This window comes from Phyllostomus hastatus, unplaced genomic scaffold (genome assembly GCF_019186645.2).
Source record: "Phyllostomus hastatus isolate PE091 unplaced genomic scaffold, TTU_PhHast_1.1 phas_contig_58, whole genome shotgun sequence".
Lineage (NCBI taxonomy): Eukaryota > Metazoa > Chordata > Mammalia > Chiroptera > Phyllostomidae > Phyllostomus > Phyllostomus hastatus.
Genome location: NW_025333916.1, coordinates 43,802,721 through 43,822,408, shown reverse-complemented (window position 1 = coordinate 43,822,408; position 19,688 = coordinate 43,802,721). Strand labels below are relative to the sequence as shown.

The 19,688-nt window shown below is 41.3% G+C and overlaps 1 protein-coding gene across 2 annotated transcripts in view; it reads left to right on the top strand.

Moving 5' to 3' along the window:
* MYO10 (myosin X) overlaps positions 1 to 19,688 on the top strand; it is a 191,653-nt gene that overhangs the window by 101,612 nt on the left and 70,353 nt on the right. For both annotated transcript variants that reach the window (XM_045847792.1, XM_045847791.1), the window contains exons 5-17: positions 2,590 to 2,724; positions 4,713 to 4,837; positions 5,329 to 5,342; positions 5,462 to 5,546; positions 6,197 to 6,300; positions 14,448 to 14,577; positions 15,911 to 16,029; positions 16,943 to 17,089; positions 17,248 to 17,348; positions 17,461 to 17,527; positions 18,066 to 18,158; positions 18,564 to 18,632; positions 18,823 to 18,905. In XM_045847792.1, the coding sequence (XP_045703748.1) occupies positions 2,590 to 2,724; positions 4,713 to 4,837; positions 5,329 to 5,342; positions 5,462 to 5,546; positions 6,197 to 6,300; positions 14,448 to 14,577; positions 15,911 to 16,029; positions 16,943 to 17,089; positions 17,248 to 17,348; positions 17,461 to 17,527; positions 18,066 to 18,158; positions 18,564 to 18,632; positions 18,823 to 18,905 (1,272 nt within the window). The remainder of the gene's footprint in view (positions 1 to 2,589; positions 2,725 to 4,712; positions 4,838 to 5,328; positions 5,343 to 5,461; positions 5,547 to 6,196; positions 6,301 to 14,447; positions 14,578 to 15,910; positions 16,030 to 16,942; positions 17,090 to 17,247; positions 17,349 to 17,460; positions 17,528 to 18,065; positions 18,159 to 18,563; positions 18,633 to 18,822; positions 18,906 to 19,688) is intronic.

Sequence of the window (19,688 nt, the reverse complement as noted above, 5' to 3'; positions counted from 1 at the left end):
TCAGGGCAGGCCAGTTGGCATAGCCAACAGCCCCCAAATCTCAGGGGTGGAACATAGGCATGGCATGTGTCTTGCTCACTTAGCAGCCTCTTGTGGGGAACTGAGAGACTCGCCTTGACCTCACATTACTTTGTCTTGAAGATGTGTCATCCCGAGGGCACCTGGATGGCTGGCACAGCAGACAGAGCCCAGGGGACCATGAAAGGGGGTTTCAGCCACCAGACCTGGAAATGGCACATACCTGTCTTGCTCAGTTGTCTAGCTGCCCTCTGGTTCGGTTGGCCACATCCGGGCCCTGCCTGAATGCGGCCCTTCCTACGAGGGAGACTGAGATGTCTGCTTCTGGGTGCTGGAGAGCAGGAGGTGGGGTTGGGGAATTCGTAACAGTATTTCTTTTTCTTTTTCTTTTTTTCTTTTAAAGATTTTATTTATTTTTAGAGAGGGAAGGGAGGGAGGGAGAGAGAGAGAGAGAAACATCAATGTGCGGTTGCTGGGGGTTATGGCCTGCAACCCAGGCATGTACCCTGGCTGGGAATCGAACCTACAACACTTTGGTTCGCAGCCCGTGCTCAATCCACTGAGCTACGCCAGCCAGGGCTCGTAACAGTATTTCTACCTCACGTGTTTTAACTGGAGAATGTATGCCTTTAAGTTTTGTTTGTTTGTTTTAACAATTTAATCATCAACAACCACTAGGTGGGTGTGTGTTTTTGTCATATCAAGAATTTTTAAAATCTCTTCTTGCAATTTTCTCTTAGTTTCTTTCTGTGCTGCTCCTTCAGTGCACTCTTGCTGATGCCTCAGGCATGCCAGCCGCTGGGCTGGGCAGGCGCCCGTTACGGGAAGATGAATGCTAAGTCCCGAACTGGGAGGTTTCTGGTTTCCGATAACAGAAAACCCAACCAAAGTTGGTCTGACTTGCAGGGGCCTTTCTTATCTCAGGCAACACAAGACAGGCCAGTTCCAGGCTTGTGGACTCAGCCACTCCTGCTGGGCGCTCTCTGATTTTCTTGGCTTTTGCTTTGTCGTTTCAAGATGGGTGTGGACTCCGCGTATTCGTTGTCCACAGAAAGGAAGGGGGTGGGGGGAGTTTTGCCTGTTCTCTGCGGTATGCATGCAGACCTTCCCAGGAGCTCTCAGCACACCTGACTTTAAGTTTCTGGCTGAAATCCTGACACCTGCCCATGGCCAATGTGCAAAGGGGTTGGAATTGCTGCAGTTGGCCTGGACCTGTGGAGATCCACCATGGGCCTGTAGTATCCAGCAGGTCACAGAAAGTGTCATTTCTGAGTCATTTCCTGTCCTTTGTTACGTGTGCTTAATCATTCACCAAGTTTTCAGCAGAATTTCTCTAGCGTGATAACTTCCCAGGTCTTGTTACCCAATGAGTGTTGCTTCTTTACAACTTACATGGAGCTCATCTGTTCATATCACCCATTCAGCGGTTACTAATATGCAGCCTTGGGATATTGCTGGTGTTGCTGTACTGTTACTCATGCCCTTGGTTTACTTTTTTTTTTGTAGGTCCTCTGCCTTTTTACTACTCCTGTTCTCCACAGTGCCAAGCATGGTACCTTACACAAAACTGAATTTCTCCTTCCAGATCTCTGCCACCCCCATACCTTCCTTTCCATCTCCAGCCAGATTGCGCTTGCCCAGGACCCGCTATCATACACCTGGATTGTAGCAGCCAGTCTCCCTGAGGGGCCCTTTTCTCCTGGAGCATTAACTTCAGCGCTGTGTTCTTGACAGGCGACTCTGATGAGCTGTCTTTGTCTTCTGTCTCCTCCAGATGCCTGTGAATGCTGACCTCAGCTGCCTCTCCTCTCTGTCCTCCCAACCCAACGAGAAGCCCACTTCCTTGTAGGCCTTGCTCAGCTGGCTTCTGTGCTTTCCCTCCCATGTCATCTTAACGCAATCTTTCCGCTTTCCTTTTTGCCTGGCTAGTGTTTGCTAGTCCCTTAAGGCACAACCCATACCTTATTTACTTCACTCATTGTGCTCCCCCTGCCCCGCCCCCATTGCATAGTTCGCCTTTCCTTAACCGCCACTGAAGTGCGCCTCTGCAGGACTTTGGACTCAGACCGACCTGGTGTTAAATTCTCACTGGGTGCTTAGTGGCAGTATCGTGGGAATAAAATGACTTAGTGTGGGTTGAGGACCTGGAGGTTCATTCCTTGTCCGCTCAATAGTAGTTATGACTGATTGCATTTCTGTGTACATTTACCTGCTTCAAGTTCCCCAGAAACATGCTGTTAATGTTCTTACTCCTTTAACAAATGTTTCCTGACTGCCGGGCACTGTTGAGGTGTCTGGGATGTTCTAGGAGACATTCCCTCCCACAAAGGGCACTGTCTCACTACCTTACCTTAGTAAAGGTGGTTCTGTTCCCCACTTATGTGCCCTCATTGGCACTCATCACACCTGGGTGGCCACCCGAGCAAAACACTTCTATTAAAACTTTCATTGAACTCAGCTCTTGGAACAGGCATTTTGGGCTCTCTCTTCCTGCCTTTCAACCATGGACAAATTGGTTTTTGGAAAAGAAACTGTACCTAAAAGCACAAACTTTTGCATTTTGTCTTTCAGTGGTGAGAGCGGGGCAGGTAAAACTGAAAGCACTAAATTGATCCTCAAGTTTTTATCAGTCATCAGCCAGCAGTCTTTGGAACTCTCTTTGAAAGAGAAGGCATCCTGTGTTGAACAAGCCATTCTTGAAAGCAGGTATTTATTATGTTTCTTGTTTCCAGCTAATAGGATTCACTTTCCTCACAGTATGGCTTATTTAAGGAAAAGTTAAAATTAGTGAGTCTGCTTTCTCTTTTTCTTGACTTGTTTTACAATTAATTCCTCAGGGAAATATCTTAACACGCACACAGCAATCTCTAATAACCCAGGCAACAACAACTGATCCGCCGTGGCTGGGCCAGGTTTAAGCTGGTTAGGCCTCCTTCTGCCAGAGCTTTTATCTAGTTATTTGGAGGCCTTGTTAGCAGTGGAAATTTCAGCCTCCTGCCGCAGTGACCGAGGGCTCAGTGCAGAGATGACCGAGACTCTGTTGAGTGCCCCACCCTTTGGAAGTGCCCTGAGAGCAGATGGCATTTGTGTTCCTTCATGTGGCAGAGGATCATTGATACAATACATTTGATGGCAGTGAGCCTTATGCCTCTGAAAGAGTGCTGTGTGGTGAGGTATCATCTGGAACTTTGCAATTGCCCAGTGTCTGATTGGTGCTTTATTATATTGGGTTGGCCAAAAAGTCTTGTCACTTTTTTTCCATACGATGGCTCTAGTAGTGCTGAGTTGTCTTTATCTTCATGCAAAACTATTTTGTTCGATTGTGTTGTGACAGCTTTCATGTCAGTGTGCATTTTAAAAAAACATCAAAATTGGTGCATTTTTGTGCAGCCATTTTAATATTGAAGATGGAAGAAAATATGCAACATTTTTGGACTATTATGTTTTATTATTTCAAGAAAGGTACAAATGCAACTGAAACACACAAAAAGATTTGTGCAGTATATAGAGAGGTGCTGTGACTGATCAAACGTGTCAAAAGTAGTTTGCAAAGTTTCTTGGTACTACTGACATTTTGGCCAAATGGTTCTTTGCTGTGGCGCTGTCTCATGCATTGGAAGGCATTTAGCAGCACCCCTGGCCTCTACCCACTAGAAGCCAGTAGCAGGAGATAGCCAACACACTCAAAATATCTAAATCAGTAAAGTTATTGGTGAAAATAAAAAATGTCTTTTATTTTATGGGAAAAAACGAAACAGACTTTTTGGGCAACCCAGTATTTTAGAACCTCCTGGGACTTAGAGATCCTATCATATAGGAATTACTCCTGGAGTCTGCAGACTTAGTCCATATTAGTCCATATCCTGCTGTTGGTTTTTGGTGGGGGTTTTTTTTATCACTCAAACTTTATTTTTAAATTGTACCAGAATATACATAACATGAAGTTTATAACTTGAAATATTTTTCAGTGTACAGCATAGTGGTGTTAGGTACATTCACATTGTTGTTCAGCCATTTCAACCACCCATCTCTAGAATGTCTGCATCTTCCACTTGCTGCAACCTGTTGTTATAAGTTAAATTGTGTCGGAACACAGACACTCATTTGTTTACATAATCATTTATAGCTGCTTTCAAGCTATAGCGGTAGAGCTGAGTGGTTGCAACAAAGGCCCCTGTGGCCCTCAAAACCGGAAACATTTATTATCTGGTCCTTTGCAGACCAAGTTTGCTGACCCCTGGTCTAGTCTGACCACAGGTTAAAGTTAGAGAAGACCCAAGGAAGTTACATGAGTTGCTCTCAGGACCTACAACAAATGGGTAGAATTTTCATGACTGGAGTTTCTCAGGTCCTAGAACTGGAAAAGGAGCTTTTTCTGTGCAGTCCCTGGCTTGTGTGTATAAGCCCAAGCTAACCTGTGCAGGGACGAGCTCCGTGCAGCATCCCGGAGCGTGGCGGAGCATCACAGCAGCACAACAGATGTGAGATCTTTCCTTCAAGATGGATATTCATGATAAACCCATTTCAGAAAGTGCTTGGAAAGCCCGGCTTTTCTGTAAAGAAACATAATCACCGTTGGTCCTTTTGATTTCAGACTTTTCCTGCCCTCGTGCATTCTGGCATTTGTGGGAATGTCCTTGCCGTGTCCATAGCTACCCTGATTAACACTCTCTGCTGTCCTGCTTCCTCTGCAGCCCCATTATGGAGGCGTTCGGCAACGCGAAGACGGTGTACAACAACAACTCCAGCCGCTTCGGGAAGTTCGTTCAGCTGAACATCTGCCAGAAGGGAAACATTCAGGGCGGGAGAATTGTAGATTGTATCCTGTTTCGTTTCGTTGTTTTTTTTTCTCTACAGTATTTGACTCTAGAAGAAGAAACTGTTTTATAAGGACAGATGAATGTGAATGGAACATTTCTGTTTTTTCTACCTAGTTATTGCTATAATTTTTACTGTGATTGACCTGTTAATTTTTTTAGGAGATAAAGAACCATTTTCTTTTGGAAATCTCTGATATCATGTCCATAATCTGAAAAAAAAAATGTATTTATCACCAACCATCAGCTATTTGTTCGGAATCAATTCTGTGGAACATTTGGTACCTCCTACGGCACCATGTGTCATGTTCGAAATCGGATTCAGGTGAAATAGTTTACACTTGAGGGCCTATCTTTTGGCACTGGAAATCTCAATGTCAAAGGAATGGGGAATTGTAATTATTTGGGTAACAAAGAATAGAAAATTGAAGACTAATTAAGCGGGTCATATCCTGGTTTTGTTCCTTGACTTGCCATTGCTTGTCCCATGAAGATTTATTAGAAAAAGTAAGTAAGCATGATTCAATTCACATTTTCTTTCACAATAACAATTTTCGGAAATTACCGCTTTGTGTTAATTAAGCAGGGGAAACACCTCTGAATAGAAATCTGATTTATTTCCACAGAACCGAGTAGTAAGGCAAAATCCTGGGGAGAGGAACTACCACGTGTTCTATGCGCTGCTGGCGGGGCTGGATCACGAGCGGAGAGGTGAGCGGATGGGGCCCTGCGGATGGGGCCCTGCGGAGGGAGCCCTGCGGAGGGATACGCGTGGGCCACGTGTTTCCTCTCTCAAAACCATCGGGATGTGCAAAGACATCTGTTTGGACCTTGTTGATATTCCTCCAGTTGATTCAAAATGTATGAGAATGCCAAAAGATGTGGAATCCCTTTCAGAGCTGAAAAATGTACATGGAAAGTCATTAATAGGGAAATCTTAAATTTTATGTTTGTTTTGGACTCCTGGCACTACTTTTCAGATTTAAAGAATATTTATGAAAACACATATATATAGTGTATTATAACTGGTTTTATTTTGAAGCCATGCCCTAATAAAGCAAATCTCTGAACATTTGATCTTTAAGAGAAAACCATCAAAACAGGATCCTCACTGCTTCTTGGCCTTTTGGCCAAGGTCAACTGCAAATCCTCATCGATGATTTTTTTCTACCATCCCATTTACTTTCATTAAATTCTTTCTATTTTCCCTGTTTGGTGGTTAAGAGAGAGTTGCACCCGAATAGGGGACTATTAGCACAGAATTATTTATGTATGTATTTTAGTGCCACAAACTGAAAAGTCAGATTCGGTCTCACCCTATTCAGTCGAGCATTGATGTTGTATTTCTTTTCCTTCTGTAGAAGAATTTTATTTATCTGTGCCAGAAAACTACCACTACTTGAACCAGTCTGGATGTATAGAAGACAAGACAATCAGTGACAAGGAATCCTTTAGGGAAGTTATTGTAAGTTGCTTTCTCATTTTTCCTTACTAAGAATGACCCCTCAAAAAACACAACAGGTTTTATTTTATGTGCCCCCTGCCCCCGCAAAATGAAATGAAAACAAAAGTAATTACATTTGCACCACTGTCTGATGACAGTGTTTTTCCCTTTCCCAGTTTTGGCTCCTGCACTTCTCTCATTACTCAGATTTTCTCCATAGTCTTGTTGCTGAAAGGTCTTCTGTTACAATAAAGAAGAAAACTCATTCTTATTTTTGATGAGTTGCAAAAAAAGATTTGTCTCAGGATATTTTTCTATTTTGTTTTATTTTTGCTTTTTTCCTTTTAACAATTTTTTCCTTACTTGTATTTAAGTATGTTGATAAGCAATCTTATATTGGCGGTATTCGTTTCAGGTGTATATTATAGTGATTCAACATTTGTGTACCTTACAATGGGATCACCCCACTAACTTGAGTAATCATCTGTCACTGTGTAAACTAATCACAATGCTGTTGACTGTTGTATTTCTCTTCCCCTTTTCACCCAGGCCCCCACCCCCTCCCTTCTGGTGATCATCCCATTGGTCTTTGTTTCTGTGAGTCTGTTTTCATTTTGTTTTTAGATTCCACATATAAGTGAAGTCATATGGTGTTTGTTTTCCTCTGTCTGACTTATTTCACTAACCATAATGCCCTTAGATCCATCAGGGTTGCCACAAATGGCAAGATATCATCTTTTTTTTATTGCACGTGTGTGTGCGTGTGTGTGTACCATATTTTCTTTATTCATTCATCTGTAGAGGGACACCTAGGTTGCTTCCATATCTTGGTTCTTGTAAACAAACCCAAAGTGAGCAGAAGGAAGGACATAATAATGATCAAGGCAGAAATAAAAGAAATATCAAATAAAAACAATAGAAAAGATTAATGAAACTGAGAGCTGATTCTTTTAAAGGATAAATGAAATTAATAAGTCTCTAGCAAGACTCATCAAGCAGAAAAGAGCAAGAACACAAATGAAGTCAGAAAATGAAAGAAGCTAGATTACAGTGGACACCACGGAAATACAAAGGATCAATAAAGAATACTATGAACAACTTTATGCCAACAAATTTGACAGTCCATAAAGGATAAATTTTAAGAAACATACAACCTTACAAGATGAAACCAGGAAGAAGCAGGGAATCTGAACAGACCAATGGCCAGCACTGAAATTGAAGCAGTCATGAAATATCTCCCAACAAACAAAAGTCCAGGACCAGGGAGCTTCACCGGTGAATTCTACCAAATGGTGAAAGAAGAATTAGTACCTATCCTTCTCAAACTATTCCAGAAAACTGAAGGGGAAGAAATGCTTTCAAACTCATTCTACAGGGCCAGCGTTACCCTGATACCAAAACCAGATAAAGACACTACAAAGAAAGAGACTTTCTTTGAGGCCAATATCCCTGTGAACACAGAGGCCAAAATTCTCAACAGGATATTTTGCTTCTCTCTTGAAGCTGGGCAACAATTCTTTGTGACAGAAGGACGTTGTTCCTGGTGATGCGCAGACTCATTACTATCCCACTCGTAGTTTCGTTACAGGCGGAACTGGTTTGCTGACTGACCACTAGGGCGCACTGGGCCTCCAGGCCACCTGTGGCCCAGAGAAGGCACTCTGGTGGCTTTTCTCTCCGGGCATTGTTTTCTGACTCAGAGTTGTTTGTTCTTTCTGTTAGCTACAAGTTTACTTTTGGAGCTTGGCTGGCTTTTATTTTTAAATTGAAATGATAGGTTATGACACTTGAAATTTGGTCTCATGATGAAAGGCTTTGGTCATTGCGAGAGGAAGAAAATTGTGTACATGAATTTGGCTTCATCATATGCCCAACAAACTTACAAGGATTCTATTGTTAGAGCCTTAATATTTACTTTACAATTACCTTTCCTGTGGACCCATCAAAGATATCAATGGCAGCTTCGCTGGTATTTATTGAAATCAGGAACTGTAATCTTTGTTATTATTTAAACTTCTTCTGGAAGTTCTGAGCAGTGTAGTCAGAAAAGAAACAAATGCAAATGAACAACTTTTCAGAAAAGAGGAAAAATACTATTTTTTATAGAAAAATGATTCTTTCCCCCTTAACCTACAAAATCATGAATTAGGGAATGGCTTAATTTGTATCCACAAAATAAGATCCACTGTAGCAAGCAAAACACATGCTCAAATATATTTAATAATATGTAAAAACTTGCTTGTTACTTAAGTGAGAAGGGCAGGATACAGCACTATAATCTTTTCATTTCAATAATAAACATTATATATACAGGGTGGGGCAAAAGTAGGTTTACAGTTGGTAGTATGCATAACAGCTTATGTGTATGTTATTTATTAATTATTGTATTAGTTTTAATACAAACAACAGTAAATAGACTTTTACCCCATCCTGTATATATATCATGTATATATATCAATTATATATGCAGAGAAATATTGGAACGAAGTATACCAAAAATGTTATCTCATTAGGCAGAACTCTAGGATTATATTTTATGCTTTACCATTCTTTCTGTTACAGTATTTTTCAACAGATGTATGTCAGCCTTATAATGACCATTATGATTACGTAACTTAAAATCATAACTCTATAATAAAGGAATAAAATCCTAAGTGTCATTATTGGTACCAGCCAGCCCCTCCTTCTGCCTTGCACAGCCCTTGTGACCAGGAGTAACCCAGAAATGGTTAAGGAGACACCAGACTCTCTGGCTGCAGTTGATGTTATATGTTCAACGTGTCGAGCACCTGCTGTGTGCCAGGCACTGGGCAGATTGCAGTGAGCAAACCACATAATCCCTGCTTTCTGCCGAAAACGACTGGAACAGATTATACTGTTGTTTTTTTATGCAGTTCATCTCACTGTTCCCTGCCAACACCAAATGCCACTTGAATTCGTATCTTCATACTCGAATTCCATAAAGCTCCTTTTCCCAGGACCATGTTCTGTTCAGGCTCAACGATATTTATTTGCTGAGTTTGTTAAAGTGAAAATGGAGAGAAATTGTTTCTATGAACATGTATGAATGTGTCACCTCTCGTGTTAATTTTTAGCTACTAAAAAAATCATTATTCATTTTATCAACTTTAATGTCCGTATACTCAATAAGATCTTTTAAGAATTTTGCTTATTTCACTGAGAATCTATATGTTTTCAGGATTCATCATTGGTATCAACTGATGCCATTAATATAAATACCATTTCAAGTGGTGTGGATCAGCTGGTTGGAGTGTCGTCCCATAACCAAAGGGTTGTGGGGTTCACTTCCCAGTCAGGGCACATACCTAGGTTGCAAGTTCAATCCCCTGGTCCTGGTGCGTGCAGTCCCCGGTCTGCCATGTATGAGAGGTTAACTGATGCTTTTCTCCCTTCCTCTGTCTCTAGAAGCAATGGAAAAATGCCCTTGGATGAGGATTAAATAAATAAATAAATAAATAAATAAATAAATAAATACCTGTGAGGTGTCCTGAGCTGTTTTAGGGGAGCAGGGACAGTGACCTGCTAAATTTCACAGCCATCGTTTTTTGCAGCCTTCTAGGTCACCTGTTAATTGTTCCGTCAGGGTGAAAAGCTATTTTAAGTCAACTGTAACAACTAATTGACTGTCCCCTGCACTCACCCACCAGGCTGGTGGCTGAGGAAATGTGAGGGGAGGCGAGTCTTTGAGCCATAATCTCCCACCCTCCCCTCCTGTCCAATACCGAGTGTTCACAGTGAGCCTGGCCACGGGCCTCTCTGGGATTTCCTCCCCACACCGGCCCGATGGCTCACATCCATGGGTTTTTAATCATGTGAGTGCATATAAATGTATGCACAAGTTCATGCCTCATGTGTCCAATTCTATGAAAATTTAAAGGGACCATCTGATACCTCCATTTTGCCAAGCTTGGAAACATCAGTCTCTTTTAGTGTTCGAAAACTTGGTAGTATAAGCAAATTTTATATTATAAAATAATATATTATGGCCTTACTATAACATAACATTACGTAATAAGTTATTAAATGGCTTGTAATAATTTACTGTGCCCAGAACAATGCTGCCTTCCACTGTTGCTGTTGTACCATTTATTCAGGGTTCACCTGTGGCCCCTTTGCCGTCCTGAATGGGGCCCTCCCACGCCCAGCTCACTTCCGAGACCCTGAGCAGACGGACCTTTTGGCAGTGATGAACTAGCCTGAAATCGCTGCTCTTCTCTGTATCTAGTGTAACAGCCCAGCTCCCTTCAGGCCTTAATGGTTGGCACCGTATCACATGTTCGATGCCCTCCTCCATCAGTGCCCCCCACACAAACTTTCACAAACATTTAATTTTTATGAGCTTAATGAAGATTTGATGAAAGTATTTTGTAACTTTGTGGCAGTTTTATAACTAAATTGCTGTTTAGTGCTTCTGAACTGTACTGAGAATTTCCCAGGGCTTTTTTTTTTTTAAGTCTTGAGCTCTATTGTTGAGAAAATAAGATAATTATAATAAGCCTTAAAGTGCTACTCCTGCCAAAGGGGTGGAGACTGCTGCTAAAAATACCGTAAATAGGACAGTAAGGGACAATGGACGGAGGCTCCGGCTTGCAGTTTCGGCGCCCACACCCACGCTGGTGATAATTGGTTGCAGCCCTAAATTACCCTGTGGTGTGATTAGTGCAATTACCACTTATCACCACACTCCTAATTAATTAATTTACTTGGATTGGACTTGAAAGTGAAGAAGTCACAGCTTTATTAATGAAGTAAGCACATTTTATCTATCTGCTTTCATATCTCTATGTATAATCTTTGCATGTAATTTCAGAACTTAACCAAGAATTTTTCCATAGGGCATTTCTTGATATTTTTCATTTGGCAGTTTGAAATTTTCTGCTAAAATCGTAAACTTATTTTTCAAAAATCTTGTTTCTTTTAGACCCAAGTATTTTCATTTCTGTGCTTATTCTAAGAGGAACTGAGAACATTTGTATAAATTAGTATTGATATGTCTTATAAATATGAGGAAAACTCTATCATAGAAAAAGATATTACCTTGTGCACAGTGCAGATGCTTTGTGATTATTCCGCTGATGTCTGATTTGATCCTTACCACTGTTTTCAGTTCTTGAACATGATACATTGTTACACACTTCTTACCCATATTTCATTGGTTGTAGAGTAAGTAAATTTGAATAATTATTTTTTTTCATAGGCTTTTTATTTATGAACACTTAACTAATAAATAGTTCTTGTTTTTCATTAATTTTTGTTTGTGCCCATGAATTGAGTCTTCTCACACTTGTTTAATCATGGTGTTTTTTTCATGATCAACTTTATTGAGATATAATGTACATAAAATACAGTGTTCCCATTAAAGGATACATTTTTAAAAAGATTTTATTTATTTATTTTTAGACAAAGGGGAAGGGAGAGAGAAAAGGAGAGAAACATCAGTGTGTGGTTGCCTCTCATGCGCCCCCCTACTGGGTACCGAACCTGGCCCACAACCCAGGCATGTGCCCTGACTGGGAATGGAACCAGCGACCCTTTGGTTCACAGGCAGGTGCTCAATCCACTGAGCCACACCAGCCAGGTCTAAAGCATGCATTTTGATGAATTTTGAATTTAACACACCCATGTACCTATGACCACAATCAATGTAAAGGACAATTCTACACCCTAAGACTTTTTTGTGCGTTTACCCAGACAATCCCAGCTCCCCGGCCCCAGCCCTAGGAAACCATGGAACTTTCTGTCACTGTACATAGTACATAGATTTGTCCTTTCTAGAGTTTCATGTAAATGAAATTACACAGAACGCATTGTCCTGTGCCTGCCTTCTTTCACTCATCCACCTCCCTTATGAGACAGTTCATTCCCTTTTAGGGTGAGTGGTAGCCCATGGAACAGAGAGCACTTCGTTTATCTGTCACCCGCTAATGGTCGTGTTCATTGCTTAAAAGCATGTTAACAGCAGTGAAGGGCATTATAGAACATAATGTTTATAAGCCTACTGACACTAACATACTTGTAATTTTGTAAATTTTCTTCCTATCCTGATTTTATTATAGTTCAAAATATATAATGATGTTTGGTTTTTGCATAAAGCAAAATATGCTTATGTTTCTATATCATGTGTAGAAGTTCCTTTGAAAACTATATACACTATCCTAACAACTTTATTTACTCTATTTGACTTGTCTAATTATAGGACAGTTAGAATTCTTATTTTCTGAAAGTGTTAAGATAATATTGTAGTGAAATTTTGCAAAACTTTATTATTGTTACAATTTTCCTTGGGACAAATTTTCATCATTGAAGTTATAGGAGATTCCTTCCTTCTCTCCCTCCCTCCCTCCCTTCCTTCCTCCCTCCCTCCCTTCCTACGTCCTTGGAAAGTAATAGAGTTGGATCGCTAATAAGTTCCTGAACTTTGGATTTATTGGGCCTGTCTTTTAAGCTTCGTTGCGCAACCCCAAGAAAGTTCCTTAACCTCTCTGAACATGGTAAGATTGTGTCCACACGAGGCCCAGCACGGTGCTGCTACTCTCTCTTGTTTTCCAAAAAGATTATACTCATTTATAGTACCAATGACCAGCACCAAAATATCCCAGTTTCACCGATTTTAGGTTAATCCTTCAGAAATCTTTTGCTAATTCAATAGAAGGGATCTCCAATTTTCTTTAACTTGTGCATGTTTCATTTCTACAAAGGAGAACATTTCTCTGTGGATTTGCACTTCCTCTGTAAGAGGGGCCTATTTTATTTTTGTTGTTTGTGTATCTCCTAGTATAGCTCTTGCTCCTTCCCTTACATTTTTTCCTTTTAGTACTGTTTCCCTGTCTGTTGTGTTTGCCCTTTGTTTCAACTTCATTGTTTTTTCCTTGTAAAGAAATTATATGTCTCACATTTAAAAATCTCCTGTTGTTTCCTTTTGCAGTTTCTATTGCTTCAAAGTGGTGCATGGTTTCCTTCTTCCCCGTCTCCTGCGGTCATTGCAGTGATTTAAAGTCCAGGTCCTCTTTGTGGGTCATTTTTAGCAGTGTCGTTACCAGTTCTGTCCTCGGTTGTTTGTATATGTGTGTGGGGGTGGGGTGCAGTTATTTCTCACGTGAATGTGGCTCCTGAATCACAATAGAAAATGAGCAAATCTTAGATATGATTCAGAAGAGCCCTGGATAAATTCAAGTTGTTTAGGTACTCATTGGGAGCAAAGCTCCTGTAGGTAGGTGCCTATTTATTTTTATTTTTCCCAGAACAGCACTATATTAAATTTCATTTACTATCCAGAGGACAAGATAAGACCTTAAAACCCGTCTGGAGCAATGAAAACTAGAGATGTGGTGGATGCCCGGAGGTGGTAGACCCAGGTTGAGTCATGTGCCCCCAGTCTCTGTTACAAAAGGATCAGAAGACTCTCATCTGTAAAGTTCCTGACAGAATTGCATTCCACCTCCTGTGGTCCTGCTGCGTTTAACCATGAAGACAAGCCCCAGCGTTTATCAGGGGGGACTCGGATGAAGTCTTACATCCCCCAATTGTTCACTTTCCCCCCATATTTTATGTGTAACAAAATGCATGTCCCATGATGCTTTGATATCTGTAGCAAAAAGTATTTCTCGTCACCACTGTTCGTGTGACTGCCAGATGTTTCTTCTGTGGCATAACTTCTGCGCATGAGGCAGATACCACATTTTTCGGACAATAGGACACACCTAGGTTTTAGAGGAGGAAAATAGGGGGAAAATTTTTTGAAGCAAAAAATGTGGTAAAATATTAATAACATAAATAACACAATATTTCACCAATGTAAATGTAAGCAGAACTCAACAGCAGCATTAACAACCATTATTCCTCCCAAATTTGCGCCCACTGCCCCCCCCCCCACAAAAGGTGCGTCTTATGGTCCAAAAAATACAGCCTGTTTTGTTTATTTCGTCGCTTGTTTTCTCCCTCAGCATTCCACAGTTCTCAACGTCATGATGTTTTACATGTACCTGTGTAAAGTCTTCATCATTTAAAAGTGGTCATGCATCTACCTGTTCTTTTCTTGACTTTCAGAACAATACCTAATAATTTTATTGAGTAACGAGAATCTTTTTTTCATTTTCTTTAGCATGAAAAAGCAACATAAAAAATTAAACACATTAATTTTCTTCCAGACGGCAATGGATGTAATGCAGTTTAGCAAGGAAGAAGTTCGGGAGGTTCTGAGGTTGCTCGCTGGCATATTACATCTTGGGAACATAGAGTTCATCACCGCTGGGGGCGCGCAGGTCTCCTTCAAAACGGGTGAGAGTGCCCCTCCTCCCCCTCCCCCCTTCTTCCTTTCTTCCTTGGACACTTAGGACACTTAGAACTGAAATCTTCACTCTCTGGCCTTTACAGAACGCGCTTCCTGGCTGCCGAAATAAAGAGCTACAGAACTTTGTGTCTGATGTGAACTGTCACCTATTAAAGGGTCAAACACTTGAGACATTATTGCAAAATGGGATGGTGGTTGTGTTCTTGTTCCTACTAAGAAAGAAGGAAAGGGGGCCAAATAAGAGGAAATGGAGTGACAGGGATGAGATGTAGGACACATGCCACCGTAGACTTCCGTGCCACCGTAGACTTCCGTAGTAACTGTGTGGTGGCACCGTGTCCTGTTAGGAGGGATAGTTTGCAAGCCGGGGTGCTCGGCGTGCAGCCTGGGGCTGCCTCAGGCTCTTTGCCCCGAGTTGCGAGTTGCGTATCCACTGAGCACTGGCGGTGTCGTGTCAGTGAAGTGCCTCAGCGATGTGCTGCCAGGATCGAGTGAGTTAATGTGCACAGAACAGTGTCAGTTGTTTTCCTGGAGTGGTTTCTGGATTTATTTTTAAACTATTCTGATGGAAGCAATACAGGTGGGCGTGGAGGCTGGGGACTTGTAAAGCACAGAATGGCTCGGGAAGAGCCCCATGCTGCAGGTCGGCCGTTTGCAAACGCCTCACCCTGGCTCCTCATGGTAATCTTAACATCGTGGAGAACCCCACAGAGCTTTTTAAGTGAGTTCTATCTGTTGATGTTTGCAACATTAGGAATTAAAACTGAGGCATTTAAAATGTCATTCCAAAATAACTGTAATAAACCCATTGCACATTAAAATATATTTTTATTTGACTTTTCAAAAAAATGAGTGCAAAGAGTAACGTTGTCTTATATTTTTGCAAATTTCTTTTAATATCTAATGTAACAGAGGACTCCTGAGATATCTCAGGTCATGTAGCTGCTGGAAAACTTATCTGTATACTGGTCAGGGAATGAGAATAAAAAAGCAAATAACACCTTAATGTTGTTATTATTGAACACAGTTGACTGTACAAACCCACCCTTCGGACAGGGTCTTGGGAGCTCCCCTCCTCCAGGGGTCTCTGGACTACACTTGGTCTCAGCACCAGGTTCTTTGCTGCTCACCTAGGACCCCATGAAAGGGCAAGTAACTCACCAATAATACCTGTGTCCCATAGACGGTGCCTCAGGGATTCAGTGAGGTTTTTACTTTCGTGGGTTGCTTGTGCATGTTCAGATTGGAAGCCATTTGGGGTTGCACAGTCCATTCCTTCCCAGACTGGGAACTCACATTCACCTTGTTCTTCATTTGCAGCCCTGGGCAGGTCTGCAGAGTTACTTGGGCTGGACCCAACGCAGCTCACGGACGCTCTGACCCAGAGGTCGATGTTCCTCAGGGGGGAAGAGATCCTCACGCCTCTCAGCGTTCAACAGGTACATGCACCTCGCTGTCCGAGCTCGTTTTAAACGACACTCCTGGGGTTTCAGATCCGTGGCTTGGATTCAAATAAGTAACAGCAGCAAACCATTCAGATGAGTTTGGTTCACGATCCAAATAAAGATATCCACACCGAGGGGAATAAGATTGTTGAATTGTGTCTAAGAGACGGTGTAGTGGATCTACTAGGAGGGCTGGGCCTGGTGCAGGTGGCCTGTGTTTGAGTCCCGACTCGCGCACCTTTACTGTCTGTTCTTGGGGAGCGTGTTTGCTGTGCCCAGCTGGGCCCTCAGGAAGACAAGGATCATTGTCATATCCAATTCAGAGGGTCCTTGTAAGGCTCATAATAAAAACCGCAAACTAAGTACTCAACTACTGGCAGAGAATAAGAACCAAGCAAATGTTAACTAAAAGTACGTTGTATCACTTATTTTTGCCTCTGCTACTGCCTTGGGCCAGGTATGTGCTGTAGCCCACATCATGCCTGTTTCTTGACGAGATAAGTAAAGAATGCTAACCATATCTCATGAAGAAAACTTTCGTGTGTACAAAGTAAAATAGGAGAAGATAAAAATGGAAAAAAACTCAGTCTTAATTATTGTTTTAAACCCGATATATATCACTCAGATTCTTACCTGTGACTCTGCATGTGACATTGACTTTGGAACCTGACATTTAAAGGCATTCTTGGCGAATCCTACTGTACAATAACTAAGCAAGCTCCAGTTTATCCTTTCTTTCAAGTCTGTGTTGTCCTAGATGGAATTGACTTACTTGACATTGGGTCACAGGTGCTACCCCTGTTTAGCACATCTCCCCCAAGGACTCCCGAGTGGGGAGGGGTGGACTTGCTGGCCTGGGCTGTCCCTGGTCCACTGTAAATGGTGACCACGTCTCCTGTCCCTTCAGGCAGTAGACAGCAGGGACTCCCTAGCCATGGCACTTTATGCTCGCTGCTTCGAGTGGGTGATCAAGAAGATCAACAGCAGGATCAAAGGCAAAGATGACTTTAAATCTATTGGCATTCTTGACATCTTCGGATTCGAAAACTTTGAGGTATGCTTCCAACCTGTAGGATGCGCGAATTCTTTTCTGTCCACTTTTGGCTGCTCTTCAACAACATTTTTGTAACAAACACTGATATTTCTCTCTGCAGATTTTTTTCCATCTTTATGTGTAATAGAACATACATTTCAAATGGTTTCTTCCCTTAGGTTAATCACTTTGAACAGTTCAATATAAACTATGCAAATGAGAAACTTCAGGAATATTTCAACAAGCATATTTTTTCTTTGGAACAACTAGAATATAGCAGGTGAGCACTCAGGGGATTCTATTTCTTTCTTTTTTGTAAAAATCAGCCACTAAATTAGACCATTTTAAAGCTACAAGTTACTGTAACTCAGCCCTGTTTAATCTTTCCGCAGGGAAGGATTAGTGTGGGAAGATATTGACTGGATAGACAATGGAGAATGCCTGGACTTGATCGAGAAGGTAATATATTGTTGAAGAGTTGCTTCAGTCCCCAGGGTGTCCAGCTGGGCTGATTCATATTTATGGGAACGAAGTAGCTTGTGTGAACACGCACATCAAAGATGTGAATGTTTTGAACACAATGGACCATTTGGAAACATAAATGTAAATGTGCAAGGTTGAATTTAAACACTTGGCTGCTTCAAGACTATTGTCTCATAGAACTCAATATTTTAGAATCAGCAGTGTTCAAACCCACTTCACTTCTATTTTAAGTCAACATGAAAAGCTTCGCCAGTACCAATAGCAGACTGGCCAGCTGAAAAAGTTTTGTCCATGAACTTGTGGCGGGCTCAGTTTTGTTTATTTTTCCTTATGCCCAAGTAGAATTTGAATTTATTAGATTTCTTTATTATTCTGAATTTTTCCAGCCTAAGAAATTACCATGCTTTTTTCTTTTAACCATTTACTTGGTAGAGAGGAAAAGAGCTCTAAAACATTTTGAAGCACTCATTCAACTTTTAATTCATTTAACCTTTTTTTTTTTCCCCTCTTCTAGAAACTTGGCCTCCTAGCCCTCATCAATGAAGAAAGCCATTTTCCTCAAGCCACAGACAGCACCTTATTGGAGAAACTACACAATCAGCATGCTGTATGTCAAAACCTTCGAATTTTTCATTATGTTGGGATAGCAAATCCACAGATTAAGATTACATACGAGATCATTTCAGTGCTGTTGGCCCCACTGTGCTTCCCACCTTTGTTTATTCTTTTCTCAAACCAATGGAGCCCTTCCTGGATTGCTAGAACTAAATTAAAACAAGCCAAAGAGATAGATTTGTCAGAATATTCCCACGTTTTGTTTATGAGTACAGAATTCTGTATTTTTAACCTACTATAATGGCAGACAAGAGGGGCATGGCTGTCCGTGAGTGTGTCATCTGCTGTGTATGATACAGGACTGGTTCTGAAACTCTTTTCACTGTCACTAGTTTTCTCTGGAAGTCAGCGGAAATCAGTTAGTAAACGTAGGCCTTGGTATTTGTTTTTTTATTAGAACAACCACTTTTACGTGAAGCCCAGAGTTGCAGTCAACAATTTTGGAGTGAAGCACTACGCTGGAGAGGTAACTTCTTAATTAAGCTCCTATTGACATTTGCCCATTGGGTATGTAGAGAAAGAGTAATTTCGGAAGCCAACCATAACTATATTGAAATGACTTATTTTCATTGTCTGTCTTTAAAGGGAGATACTTAGGAGTTGAGATGACTCTTTTGACCAGTTCCGCCTTCTCGCATTTATTTTTTTTAAACTAGGTGCAGTATGATGTCCGGGGCATCTTGGAGAAGAACAGAGACACCTTTAGAGATGATCTTCTCAATCTGCTAAGGGAAAGCCGGTATGTCGGTCTAAGGCATACCTAAGACATCATTAGCAAGCCAAGTAATATTTGTGAAAATGCTTTTAATTCACAAATACAGAAAAAATTAATAGGAAGCAATTTAATCTGTTCTCTTCTTCCCTGGGCAATATTTCATCAATAAAATGACCAAGAGAGAAAAAATATATGAATAGCAGTGACTGCCTTTAATGAGGTGCTGTAAAACAGCAAATCCATGAGTCAGATACCGTTGTTAATCCTGTTATGCAGACAAGGAAACTCGGAGACTTGAAGCAGTTAGGTGGCTGGCGTGAGATCCCACCAGTGTTGACCTGGTGTGCTTGGCTCAAGGACCTGAGGTCTTACCCAGACGACCCACATTGTCCACGACAAGCTTAGAGCTGTGGTTAAATCGATTTCAGCCCTGGGTTTGCAGGACCCCTCTGTCTCGAGTTAGTGCGGAGGCTGTCAAAAAAATAAACAGGTGAAATTCAGCTAAAATTAAAAAATTTAGTGCACATTCATTTATTCATTGATGAATTATAAATTCACACCATTAAATCAATTGTTGATTAGTTTAACCGCTTGTACATATTAAGCCAGGAGGCTTTGTGAGAGAGAAGGGGGGAGGGGAATAACCCTGTGTTAAACGTGTCAATATCCATCAGATCCAGAGTGAATCTGTAACAGAAATAAATGTTTCATATCGAAGGAAGGAAAGTAGCACAGTTACTTAAAAGTTGTAATACTTGGAATGTCCAGGCCAGGCGGCTGCCCGGTCTCTGGCGTAGCTGTTAGCTG